The following is a 13,194-nucleotide window of genomic DNA, read 5'->3' as shown; positions in this document are numbered from 1 at the left end:
TGTTATGAAACCAATACTAAATTTTGTTTGCATTAGTTAAAACATATCAAGTTATACAGTGTAAGATCTTGTGCCAGTTAATATACGAAACCACACATACATATACAATCTTGGACAGCCTGAAGCTCAACTGTTGATCACCGGAATGTCTAGCAGTAATAGTGTCAGCCACAGGAGCAGGTAAAAAATCGAACTTCAGGATACATAAAGCACATTACACACAGACCACTGGTGGCAAGAAAGCCAGCATTAGCGGAACATGAAGACTTCAATGTGAACCCGGTTGATTTTCAGTTAATTCAGCTAACAGAAAAGAGTATGAAAAGAGTATTCGCCAAGCCTGATGAAACAAAGTTATCTGCGATGCAGTCTCTAGTGGTGCTCATTTCCTCTTCTGTCCAATCGCATCACTGGTGCTCAGTTCATCTTCTTCGAGGGGCTCTATTTTTTCCAAACGTCGTATTGCTAGTACCATGCTTAAGAGACACAACTGGCTTCATGTAAAAATGTCCAGGGAAATTTCTCTTATCTTTTGGAATTGACCGCAATTCTGGCAACCAGTAAGCTACATACTCGCCTTCAGGATCATAGTTTTTGGCCTAAACATATGAGTACACATTATTACATTATATAGTAGAGATTCAATGAAAAAAAGGAAGGAAAGACAAATCGACACCAGGCAGGCACACAGATTTTGATCCCTCCCCGAGATTCTAATGACATACTATAATTCACGATCAGTAAGTTCCCGGGAGAGGGAGGATTAATATTTTGGTTATTGGAAACAAAATATAAAAACGACTAATCTTTACAGCGACGAGTTGCAGCTAGAGAAACTATGTTGCATAATCAGTTTTGACAACTCACTTCATCTCTATGTTTGCTGGAGTAATCACCAGTTAAAATTACATTAGTAATGGTAGTAATGAGTCCACTTACTTGTTTTGGAATACTGAAATAGCGATCCTCTCTTGGATCATTCCCAACACCTAAGGAAACAGAAGAATAAACCAAATATTAACTGTTAAATCCATGCAAGTAAATCATATATACAAGTTATTTGCAACTAAGAGGGTCCAAATCAACTTGCTTGCGAAATTGATGCATAAACAAATCTTAAAGATGCAAGCAATGAAGACAAGCACCTGCTCCATAAGTCCAATTCCCATAATTAGAACACGGATCATAATCCAGAAGACATGTCTCGAACCATTCAGCTCCCATTCGCCAGTCAATCCCCATGTCTCGAACCAGAAAAGAACAAACGATCTGGTATAACACATATGGGATATTAATTCTCTTTCAGAAAAACAGATTGTTATTTTTAAGTACAAGCAGGTTAGCGAAAAGATAAATGTTCAGCTGAGAGGTCTTTTTATCTCCTAAAAACAAAATATAGTATATGGAAAGAGAAAGAAAAATAAAGAGAGCATGGAGCTGATGCCCCCTTATAACATACGAACAATATGCTGTTTTAGGGTGAAATATAGAACAGGCATATTTGAAGTGGTTTTACCTGTCGCCCTCGATTTGACATGAAACCTGTGGCTGAGAGTTCTTTCATATTCGCATCTATGAGAGGGTACCTAAAATCAAAAATCTTCATTATCAGAACATGCTGGCAACACAGGAGACAGGAAGAGCATAAAATTTACCCTGTACGACCATCTCTCCAAGCTTCAAACAGACCGATATCTTGGCTCCATGTATACCCCAGTTCTCTTGGCCCTCCTGATATCAGATTTTTGTTAAGAAAATCTGACTGTTGGAAGTACATGAACCGAAAGAAAAAAGCACATATCGGACTTCATTTTAGGATCTATGCAAACGAAAAACATATCTTCTGACTCGCCCTTCCAGAAAGGAACCTTTTAAAAGATGAACCTTATCATGTATCTAACTACAAGAAAACACAGTCCTGCAGACTGACTTGAAGGGATTTGTAAGACAAAGACGATGAAATAGTAGGGCTATGAAAAAAATAAATAAAGTAAGTCTTGCACATATGACCAAAGGCTACGAGATGCTAAGAAGACGAACACAGCAACTTAAAGCTACAAATAATGTGCAAGGAATGTGAAACTTTTTTATGTTACCTGGATGAAAAAGACGATTTCCATATTTAATGGATATAAATCTGAAGTAATCACGCCATATCAATTCAAACAGGACCCTGTAAAGTATAAAATAAGTTCATAAAGAAACTTTTTAGTATGTCCCAAACTACCAGAGCGAATGAAAGAAAGACAAAAGATGGATATGCATATTTTCAGACTGGAACTGGATCTGAATATTAGAGTTGAGAGATTCTTTTTATGACAATAGATGGACTGATCCGGTGCATTTTCCTTTATATATTTGCAACACATCAGGAAGCATATTTAAAAAAACATAAATTAAAACGCACTTCTGGAGATAAGAAAACCAAACTGAGAGAGATAATGAGATACCAGTAGGTGGAATCATTTGAATGCCTCAACTTTTCATATCTCTTTACCTTTAGTAAAAAATATAAGTGGTAAAACCATGATCAGTATCTTTCATTAGCTCAAGTAATGCAGTATGTACGATGGACATGATAATATAGCTCTTTTACCTCTTCATATATAACACGAGGGGAAATGCTTCCTGAAGCTAACCAAGGAGAAAACTTTGTGGAGTAGTCAGGTCCCAACATGCCATTTCGGGTCTCTTTATACATCCGTAACAAATCCTGCATAAATTGTTATACAAATAGAGTTTCAATACCAACTTTGTAAAAAACCAGATTATCTTTCACAATTTGTTCAATATGATATCTTTGCAGTATGTCAACTAAAGTTTCTAGAGGCACAGAAACAAGAAGTGAACTTGCCTTCTTCCAGAAATATTCATGTACCCTTGTCAGGGCAGCACTTTCACCCCCAACAAATCTCATCCCTTTTCTAATCTGCATAAACAATATGGGATTCCTGGCATGTGATTCTGTAAATATAAAAACTTGTTTCTTTAATTTCTTGCACAAAAAGTTTAAGCTACCTTTTCTTCACCACTCCCCAGTTCACTAATTGTGGGAACGCGTCCCCAATCCTCAATGTCAGGTGGGGGTCCTAGTGAAGTTGGGATCTTGATACAGCTTCTGACAGAAGACTTCGACTCCACATTCTGTACAATTTATAATTACAATAGGAAAGATGACATATAAGCCTCTTCTAGAAGTTCTACAGCACACCAAATTATGACATTTAAGGTACCTTACGAAACTGAGTATACATGTCTGGCAAACTGCTACAATCAAATGGGAGGTCATCCACATGGTACATTGTACTCCCCCATATCAACTCCAACTTCGCACTATTAGTGGCAGTCTGATTTTTTCCTGTTCCTGTCTTGACTGGCAGCTTCACCTCGAGCAGACGAGTTTTGACCAATCTTTCAACATTCAGCTCCTCACTACAAGTTTCCTTGTGGGCATAAACCTATACATGCCTTAAATATTATAGATCTTCTAAATAACTACCGATGAAAGATCTTGGGGAGAAAAGTGACATCAAGTCAAAGTTCCTTAACTGTATGTGCTCCATATGCTCTCACAAGTAAAGGGATAACTTCCTCAGGTTTCCCATGTTGGATTAGTAAGTTTAATCCACGCTGCATCAATTTCTTCTTCAGGTCATCCAAACATTCTATGAGAAAAAGCGTTCTCAAATCTGCAAAAAGGAAGTGTATACAAGGTGTCCATATGATAAGCCCTTCCACTGTCACTTTGAATAGCAAAGTATTATATTTTCCGACCACCCAGATTGAATTTCTTCAACAGTAAACAAATCTCCAACATAATTTCATAAACAAAATTTAGTCCACAAAAGGTTCAAGGAAGAACAACTAATAGAACAAAAAAATAATATGATCCAGTGTGAATTTACTTTTATATGTAAAAGATAAAGAATTTCTCCACATGACACACATTTTTAGTATAAATTATAAATTTCACACACATAAGGCACAGAAACTCAAATTCAGAACCCAATTAAGCTGCATACTCAAACTAGTAACAACATTATGTCAATTATATGGCACTCAAAGCACATGAAACAAATTCTTACCGCCAGTTTTCCGAAAGCCAAAATGATGAGTGGTGCCATTGAAAATTCTAGGATCAACACAATAAACAGGCAAAACAACCTCAGAAGAAGCCCAAGCTCTAAACAAGGCCTCATTGTCCAAAACCCTCAAATCATTTCTAAACCAAACAATTCCAACCCCTTTACCCCTTTTCGGCATCGAATTCAAACTGTATCTCTTCATGGTTTCCTCAGAAATCTTGATCATTTCATCGTAACCAAGCTCCGGAACCATCTGAACCTTAGAATTATCTGATCGTGTGGCTGATGCTGAGGTTCTTGAATTAGAAGTATTATTCATTTTAATAGAGGAGAGGTTAAAAATACAAGAAAATATGAGATGGGTTTTTGATTGGAGATGTATGTAGTTGAACTTTTGAAGATTTGGTGAGAAAAGATTCATGTTACATGAGATTGAGATGGAGTTGTGTTAGAATTTAGAGGTGTTTGGAAAGCGCGGGAGATGGGTGACGTGGCAAGATGTTGGCCAATGATTGAAGAGTATACTATGTTAAACTCAATACCACAGGTTTGATTGGTTGGTGAGTGGGGGCCTTTGGTTTTCTTTTACTTAGTACTCCCGCTAGATTTTACTGGTTTAAATTTTGATGAGAATTGCTTTAGAAAATAAAGCACGCCATATGCATTAAACTGGGTATAAAATTTGGGAAAATTAATTCTAAAATCCTTGAATTATAGGCACTTTTTTTTCTAGGTCCTTGAACTATAAATGTCAATTCATAAGTAATTCAACTCTTGATTTTTTCCTACCTGGGTCCTTCCGTTAGATCTGGTTTGATGTCGTTAGTTTTTCCGGCGAACTTGGTCGGAAAAGCTCAAATCCGGTGAGCTCGAATTTTCCGACGAAGCTAATTTGAACATCAAAAATCACAAAAATTATATGAACATGCTCATAATCACACGATCTATCAATCTGCATCATTATAATCCGAATAAAAGCTATTAAAATGAAAACTAATATTCAACTCAAAATTCGGAAATTACCAAACTAAATTTTGATGGTATAGATGGATAGAGGATTGAAAAACGAGCAATTTGATTACTCAAGTTTCAAATTTGGATATCGGAATCACCTTCAAAGTTATCTTTGATTCTCATGAATTTAAGAAGAACTAACGACGTCAAACCAGATCTAACGGAAAGACCCAGATAGGAAAAATCAAGAGTTAAATTACTTATGAATTGACATTTATAGTTCAGGGACCTAGAAAAAAAAGTGTCTATAATTCAGGGATTTCAGAATTAATTTTCCCTATAAAATTTTGAAATAATTGAGGTACGATGTTTTAATCGATGCTATTTATGTGAACGGATTTTTCAATGTGTTCATGAACACACATTAACAACTACATTTTAATTAGATGGTAAATTTTTAGTGGCTTTCATCACATTACAATGATGTGGTAAATTTTTAGTGGCTTTCATCACATTACAATGATGGTCCTTGCCTGCACAAAAATCTTTACCGACAAAAATCTTTCGGGTCAAAAATAGTTGTCAATGTTTGCCATGTGCAGAAACTAGAAAGACCCTTGTGTCAATATAGAAGGCACATTTCAATCAATACTTAATATATGTCAATGTGTAAAAGATTTTGTACCCAAATTTGTGCATGAAAACATTTTCCTAAAAAAGAACACCCTTATCACCTTATGTGATACAAGACTCATTCTAATCAAAACTTAATACATGTCATTCTGTGAAAGATTTTGTGTCTAATTTTGTACTCCTTGGAAAACAGCATAGGACCATTGAGTTAAACAGCATAGGACCATTGAGTTTTTGTCTACCTGTCTTAAAATACTGAATATGATGCAAAAATCAGTGTAAATCAATACTATGTGTTAGGCTGGGAGCACATTTGACAAAGAAAGTGGTGCATCAAGTAACTCTTTGGAGAAGAAATATGCATTCACCTCTACTAATATCACATTCTTGCAGTCATTTAAACAAGTTCCCTACGAAATCTGTAAATTACCCACAGGTTCTCCACAAAAGCTATAATTTTTGCTGTCTTGCCATGGTCTAATGAGTTTCCTAATCCTGTTAAATCTGCAGATTCCCCTCAAAGGAACTCACAGAAGCTTACTGCAACTTGAGATGCAATAATTAAGTATACGATATTCAGATTCACCCCATGCCTGATTCTCAATTTGTAATCATAGAGAAACCAACACATTAGCGATACCCATTACAACAATCATCATAATAAATGCCAATTCCAGCAGAATAACGAGCTTCACACAATTTGCTTTCACAGGTGCACTACCAAAAATTTAAGGTAACTACTAATACAGAAAACAAAGTACAACCGGTATGAGGTTATATATTGACTCCAGATTACAAAAATGTGATTACCTGTCCCACAAGGAATATACTCATAGGAAGGAAAAAAGGCCCCGTCTTTTTAAAGGTCCCTTTAATGGTACTAGTAAATTTTAGATCCCCTCGTAGAAAAATCTTATTAATCTGATTTTAATGGCGCTTCCGTCCACCACCCTTCTTCCCTTTGTTCTTTTTACCACCCTTTCTTTTCGGAACTTTACCGCCTCCATGGCTACCACCATCACCATCTCTAGATGCAGAGGGAGCAGGTTTCAGCATATGTTTAACATCAAGTATACCATTTCTGAAATTCCCTGCAGTTGACTTCAACACACGGTCCTCGGGCCTGCGCTTATCCACTGATCGTTTTTCACCATTAAACCTGGTTCCAAATCGTCCAAGTATTGCACTCTGCAAAAACCTTCATTAGCACCTATTTCAAGAAACAGATATATTACACAACACTAGTACCCGAAGTGCAAACAGATTACAGACCTCCTGTAGCATTTTCTGCTCTCTTTGTTTCTGCTTCTTCATTTGCACTCGTGCTACACTTAGAGGCAACCTCTGCTTCTTTACAGGCTAAGGCAAGGAACAACATACTCATCATTACAAGTTCCTAACATAAGATGGATCTAATAAGTTCCAAGTTCCTGAAATACATCTTAGTTATTCACCTTTCCACCCAGAGAAACAACTTTCTTGTTCTCCAACTCCTTCTTCTCTTTCCATGTCATATGTTTCGAGCTAACTGTTGTATGACATTTGGAGCAATATTAGGTCGATAATCAATTCTCTCATACTGAAATGTTATTCCAGATGAACCTTACATAATAATTATTGACTGTATAATCATTAAAGACATCCGCTAACTAAACAAATTAGCAACTAGTGCTAAAGCTTCTCACTACCGATAAACACTATCACAGAGTTCATCGTGCCAGTATAACAAAGGGAGCTAAACGAGATACTACCAAGGCAAACAGCTTAACAATAAACAGCTAAAACAAAGGAGAATTTTTTACCAAAAGACTCAATGTCTCTCATAATAGACCTAATATCCGTATCCGGGCTTGATAGATCCATAGAACTTGAAGACGCCGCCTCTTTACGCCCCTGCTTCTTTCTCGACATTTCCGATCTCTTATCCGAATTCTTATTCATCTGAAACACGAAAATTCAACAAAGAAAAATCTTTAAAACTTCACACTACATCATAAGAAACAAATTCAAATTCAACATTAAAAATCAAACATCTATAAGCTTCACCAATCGAATAAATCATAGAATAAGATAACTGTGTGTGTGTTTAGATAAACAAATAGTATCTTTTTATACCTAGAAAATATAGATACACAATACAATACATATTAATCCCAACTAACGTTCACAAAACATGTAGAGATGAGAATGTGATCAGAACAGAAGAACGTTATATAATATATATGAGCACGAATTAAGGGAATTACCTGAATTTGGGTGGAACTGAATTGGGTAGCTAGGGTTTTGAAAGAACAAGAGTGCAAGAGTCGGGTCGGGGCAAGAAAGGAATAGCCGGGTTTTAACAGATTCGGGGTTTGCCCGATATTGAATAAGATGAGCTTAATATATAACTCGGGTCACATGAGGCCTAAAAAAAACATATTTTTATAAATTATTTTTCAATTTTTCTCTTTCTGAATAAAAATGGATGTTAAATTTTTATTTGAAAAATAATATGAAGAAATATGTTTTTTATACATCTCAAATTACGTGTCAAAATTCAAAACGATTTGTGTTATGGGATGGAGGGAGTATCGGCTTTCAAATTATTCATTTATTTTTTATTTTACTGATCGATTGGTTATTGTACAAGTATTAACAAGCGACCTTCATTCTATCATATGCTAGTAAATAAAAATATAGATGTTAAATTTCTATTCCAGAAAAGAAGAATCATGAAATAATAAATAAAAATACGTTTATTTTACGTCTCAAATTACATGTTAAAAGTCAAAAATTATTTTTTAGTCGGAATGAATATGTGTCTCTTTAACTTTGTTCAACTTTAAATCACTTGAGATCACATGTGTAGAGTGCGCATCTTCAACTTTGTTCTTTCCCTTCATCTCTTTAAAGGATCTCAAGTGTTCTTTAAAGTTCGGACAGAACATCTGCATATGACCTGTTTCACCACAATAATAGCACTCAACAGTGCTCATATCCTTCTTACTCGGCCGAGATTTACTTCTTCCTTGCGGATCATTGCGCGCGCGACTCCTCCCTCTTTCAGCACTTTGGACAGCTAAAACTGTCTCACCACTTTGAGAAACAGCATCCTTTGTCATCCTCTCATTATCTCTTAACGCTTTTAACACATCATCAAGCGTAAGAGACGTCCTCCCCACTAACAACGTCTGCTTAAAATATTTGAAGGACTTCGGTAATGATGACAACAGCAACAAAACTTGTTCCTCATCTTTCATCGGCTCACCAACATTAGCCAGATGACATACCAGCTGATTAAAACAACTAATGTGATCATGGAGATTACCTTCTTCATCCAGTTTTAATGAGTACAACTCCATCTTCAAATTAAGTCGGTTGGTCAACGACTTTGAAGCGTATATGCTTGCTAACTTGTCCCATATCTCTTTTGGTGTCGACCCCTTCAACACGTTATATCTCACATCGGGTGCAAGTGCCAGCCTGATTGTACTCGCCGCTCTCTTCTGGATTTTCGCCCAATCTGTATCACTCATCTCTTTTGGCTTTGTTTTCTCCAAGGCATCATCAAGTCCTTGTTGAATTAACACATCCTTGACGGTTAATTGCCACATAGTGAAATCCGTCTTCCCATCATATTTGGGTGCATCAATCCTTAACGATTTCAGATCCTCCATCAAGCCAAAAAAAAAAATCAACACAAGACCAACTAACAACACAAACAGCCAACTTCGTGATTGTCTCCACTTTAACGTCGAATCTACTCCTCGAACCTGAGCTCTTAATACCAGTTTGTTAGGATCGCATCCACTATAGATTGACGTTAATCAAACACAATATTAAGCACGAAAGTAAAGAACACAAACAATTAACGTGAAAACCCGAGGGTAAAACCACAAATCCACTAAATATGAATGTATTACAATACAAACCCCTCAACTTGATCACAAAAGTTCTCTCTTGTGTATCTCTCACACAACTCTCTAACTTTTGCAATACACAAAACTCCTACAAATAACTATATTTATAGGCATCCAAAATATTCTAATCCTAATTTACTTCGAATCCTATTTATGATAATTACCATCTTTTCCTATCTTTGATAGAAATCCTTCCACAATTAATATTCTACCAAGAATCGGATTAACTCAATTATCATAAATAAGATACCTTCTCCAATTAGGATTCTTAATTTATTTAAAAATTCGGGACGGAACCCAACACATTTTACTATTCATAACTTGTTGAGCTAATTCTACTTGTTATTATCTTAGACTCTGCATTTTGATGTCTTGCAGCCATGACAATCTACTTGATTTCACTTTTACTCTTCCTGTGCAGTGAAGCTCACTTCTGCTCTTCCTGTGCACTTGTTGAGTTAATTCTACATTCTACTTGTTATATATAACTCGGGTCTATACGAATGAAAGTGCCTTATCTCACTTGATTTCTCAAGCGGACTGTTTAAACTAATTAAATTAAATTACTATATTTTGTACCATTCTCTTTCTCAAAATTTATTATGAAAAAAGTGATAAAATTACAATAAGTGACAAAAAATTGATGTTAAATTGTTATCCCAAAAGAAAAATGAAAATTAATAAATAGAAATATATCTTTTTTAAATTACGTGTTAAAAATCAGAACGAATAGACGGAAGGAGTATGTGTCCGTCACGTCAATCAGAAACGTTGTTAGTCAAAAAGTAAAAGGTGCGTACCACCTTAATCTTTCCATTCCCAGCTTGTTCCAAACAAAGAGCCGAAAACACTGAAAAAAGTAATAAAATGGCGCAAGCAGCTCCAGTGCAACCAAGAATTCACAAACTCCCGAGCCCCCCACCGCCTCAATATTACTATTCATAACTTGTTGAATTGATTATACTTGTTATCATCGCCAGACTCTGCATTTTGATGTTTTGCAGCCATGACGATCCACTTGATCTCACTTCTACTCTTCCTCTGCAGTGAAGCTCATGCCTCTCTAGAATCATCCCCGCCTACTGGTTTCTCTCTCGATCTCATCCACCGCGACTTCTCCCCACTATCACCTTTTCATGATCCATCAGCCACTCATTCCCAGCGCTTCAGAAATCTTCTTGCACGTTCGAAATCTTTCCATCCCAAGTGTAGAAGCCTATCTAAGTCAAAATCCTCATGTGTGCCTGAGTCCATCGTTCGACAAATCGATGGCCAGTACTTGATGAAGCTGCTCATTGGAACGCCCCCTTTCGAGGTTCTGGTTGATGTGGATACGGGGAGTGATCTGACCTGGATACAATGCAAGCCTTGTAAGAGATGTTTCCATCATGTAAATCCTTTGTTTAATCCGAAAGGCTCTTCGAGTTACAGGACTTTGAAGTGTGCATCCAGGCAGTGTAAGGCATTTGATAATGTCATGGGCAAATGCACCCGAAAGCATAATAAATGTCGATATAACTATACTTACGTAGATGGATCCGCCACTTATGGTCATCTGGCTACAGAGACGCTCACTCTGGGGAGAACTAAGATAGAGAAGTATGTTTTTGGATGTGGTCATGACAATCGAGGTGAGTATTATGGGAATATGAGTTCCGGGGTACTTGGTCTTGGAGGGGGGCCGGTTTCAATAATTAGTCAGCTGGAGGAGTGGATTCAGGGGAGGTTTTCTTATTGTCTGGTGTCGTTTTTCAAGAATGAGACTAGTACAATTCAGTTTGGTGAACAAGCACAGGTTGCGAGTGGCAAGGCTGTTTCGACACCATTCTTTCAAGGCCTTGATAAGACTTCCTATTATTTGTACCTTGAGAAGATGAAGGTTGGAAATAAGTCTTTTGAAGTCCCCTGGAAGGAGAGTGGAGGGTACATTGAGAGTGGTTTCATAACTCTTGACTCCGGGAGTATAATGACTTACCTTCCAAGCGGGAAATTGTATGATGGTATTGTTGCCACATTGAAGGAAGCTATGGGTGATGTTGAGACCATTGATGATCCAGAGGGGAACTTTCACTTTTGTTATAAAACAAATGCAAATGTGAAACCACCCCCGATTGCCTTCCAGTTTAAGGATGCCACACTAGAAATTCCTCAGACGAGTACGTTTGTTGAAGCGGCGGATGGGGTGAGTTGCTTCACTGTGGCACCCACGCGGTGGCCTATTCTTCACCCCATCTTTGGAAGCATAATGCAATGGAACTTCTTGGTCTCTTATGATCTTCGGAAAAAGATGGTTTCTTTTCAGGCTTCAGATTGCAGCAAACAAATTCTGAATTAACTTGTGTACTATGAATTTGAATAAAACTTGTATCTTCAAATAAATGCCTTCATAGTTTATTTCTCAGAAAAGATTCACTGTCATATAAAATTAAGCTTGTCTGGTTTTGTTCATTATATATGCTGCACAAACATCTCCCTTTCTTTTATACAGTAGATATGTTGACCTTTGAAATAGCATCATTCTTGACATTTTTCTGTGATTTTCCTCTATCGTTGTTTCTGAAATTTTATGAACTTTTCTCATTTGCAGTTTATACTTTACTATTCATACGAGGCAGATGACACCAGACAGAATAAACAATCAAAAATTCACACAGAGGGACTAAGCCCGGCCAAGCCACGCCTCTAGTATCCTCTGCTAAGATTACTAAGTTCTATAGGAGTATTCTACAAATTCTGGAATCTGACATCCAGAATAACACCTTGATTGGCCAACCAATTTGCAGCGCAATTTCCCTTCTGTAGACATGTTCCGCTTTCCCTGACCGCTATGAATTTCTAATCATAGTACGAAAGAAGTCAGATTGTGAGCGCATTCATGTCAGTCATCTTCTGTACAACAGTAAGGCTATCAAGTCGGATTTCCAAATGCCTAACTTAAAGATTTCTATGGTGTTCAGACCCATAGTTAAGGCCATAGCATCAGCCCCTAAAGCTAAAATTTGCTAATAATGCCTGACATAAAAGTTCCCATAGCTCCATAGCTCCATAGCTCCACCACGAGTAACGCTACGTACTCCTGTCCCAAATATTAATGTGAGTGGAATCAATCAAACATAAACAAACTAAGATTCGAGAACAATTTTTGAGTAACTAGCAATTTCCATCTCGAAACGCAGGATCCCCCTTGGCAGCTCTATCACAATTCAGCACATACCAACCTGTTAAAATACCATAATATCATTAGAATATCATAACCATTAATAGGTTGATATGCAGATCTTTTTAGCACAAAATTAAAAATATATTTACTAAAATTAAAGAAAAAATCATTTGTGAAACTTCCAATACAGTACATGACATCTTCTTTTCCTGGAGATTTTATTTGCAATCCTTTGTGATATCTTAATGATAATACTGCATTAACTTTCTTTGTATTTTAATTTAATATGATATTTACTAATTATGTAACGCATGCTATCTAACATTTGTTATCTTCTTTAAAAGTCAATTGCAAGCTAATTTGTCAAAATATACAATTAATAAAATTCAATCAAATGAATCTTAGATAATCCAATTTAAAAAGCACTCAAATTATACCGTTGACATCCAAAATTAATACG

At 36.5% G+C, this 13,194-nt stretch overlaps 3 protein-coding genes across 3 annotated transcripts; 1 reads left to right on the top strand and 2 right to left on the bottom strand.

Moving 5' to 3' along the window:
• Nucleotides 1–6: 6 nt before the first annotated feature.
• Nucleotides 7–4,631, bottom strand: LOC108202961 (cryptochrome DASH, chloroplastic/mitochondrial). The gene is made up of 13 exons (XM_017371607.2): nt 4,086–4,631; nt 3,550–3,689; nt 3,234–3,458; nt 3,019–3,144; nt 2,855–2,929; nt 2,597–2,713; nt 2,451–2,497; nt 2,097–2,173; nt 1,656–1,731; nt 1,517–1,586; nt 1,146–1,269; nt 940–989; nt 7–599 (listed from the first exon to the last, which is right to left on the bottom strand). The coding sequence occupies exons 1-13, from the start codon at nt 4,504–4,506 to the stop codon at nt 423–425; spliced, it is 1,725 nt and encodes a 574-aa protein (XP_017227096.1). The 5' UTR covers nt 4,507–4,631; the 3' UTR covers nt 7–422.
• A 1,678-nt stretch (nt 4,632–6,309) lies between these two features.
• On the bottom strand, nt 6,310–8,036 carry LOC108200825 (uncharacterized). Its single transcript, XM_017369083.2, has 5 exons — nt 7,919–8,036; nt 7,475–7,613; nt 7,127–7,200; nt 6,945–7,031; nt 6,310–6,860 (listed from the first exon to the last, which is right to left on the bottom strand). Exons 2-5 carry the CDS (start codon nt 7,611–7,613, stop codon nt 6,600–6,602), a joined length of 561 nt encoding a protein of 186 aa, XP_017224572.1. The 5' UTR covers nt 7,919–8,036; the 3' UTR covers nt 6,310–6,599.
• A 2,371-nt stretch (nt 8,037–10,407) lies between these two features.
• On the top strand, nt 10,408–11,953 carry LOC108201696 (aspartic proteinase CDR1). Its single transcript, XM_017369982.2, has one exon. It carries the CDS (start codon nt 10,581–10,583, stop codon nt 11,907–11,909), a length of 1,329 nt encoding a protein of 442 aa, XP_017225471.1. The 5' UTR covers nt 10,408–10,580; the 3' UTR covers nt 11,910–11,953.
• Nucleotides 11,954–13,194: the final 1,241 nt, after the last annotated feature.

The sequence above is a fragment of the Daucus carota genome, chromosome 9, assembly GCF_001625215.2.
Source record: "Daucus carota subsp. sativus chromosome 9, DH1 v3.0, whole genome shotgun sequence".
NCBI classification, from domain to species: domain Eukaryota; kingdom Viridiplantae; phylum Streptophyta; class Magnoliopsida; order Apiales; family Apiaceae; genus Daucus; species Daucus carota.
This window is presented reverse-complemented; position numbering and strand designations above follow the sequence as displayed.

Bases quoted from the DNA above. Each gene is read 5' to 3' on its own strand.
- LOC108202961 (XM_017371607.2), bottom strand. From the start codon at position 4,506: ATGAATCTTTTCTCACCAAATCTTCAAAAGTTCAACTACATACATCTC. The intron at 3,690-4,085 runs GTAAGAATTTGT...TCCTTTTTGCAG, and splicing joins TGGCTTTCGGAAAACTGGCG to ATTTGAGAACGCTTTTTCTC. The intron at 3,145-3,233 runs GTACCTTAAATG...TAAATTGTACAG, and splicing joins TGTATACTCAGTTTCGTAAG to AATGTGGAGTCGAAGTCTTC.
- LOC108200825 (XM_017369083.2), bottom strand. From the start codon at position 7,613: ATGAATAAGAATTCGGATAAGAGATCGGAAATGTCGAGAAAGAAGCAG. The intron at 7,201-7,474 runs GTAAAAAATTCT...GTCATACAACAG, and splicing joins GAGAGACATTGAGTCTTTTG to TTAGCTCGAAACATATGACA. The intron at 7,032-7,126 runs GTGAATAACTAA...TCCTTGCCTTAG, and splicing joins TTGTTTCTCTGGGTGGAAAG to CCTGTAAAGAAGCAGAGGTT.
- LOC108201696 (XM_017369982.2), top strand. From the start codon at position 10,581: ATGACGATCCACTTGATCTCACTTCTACTCTTCCTCTGCAGTGAAGCT.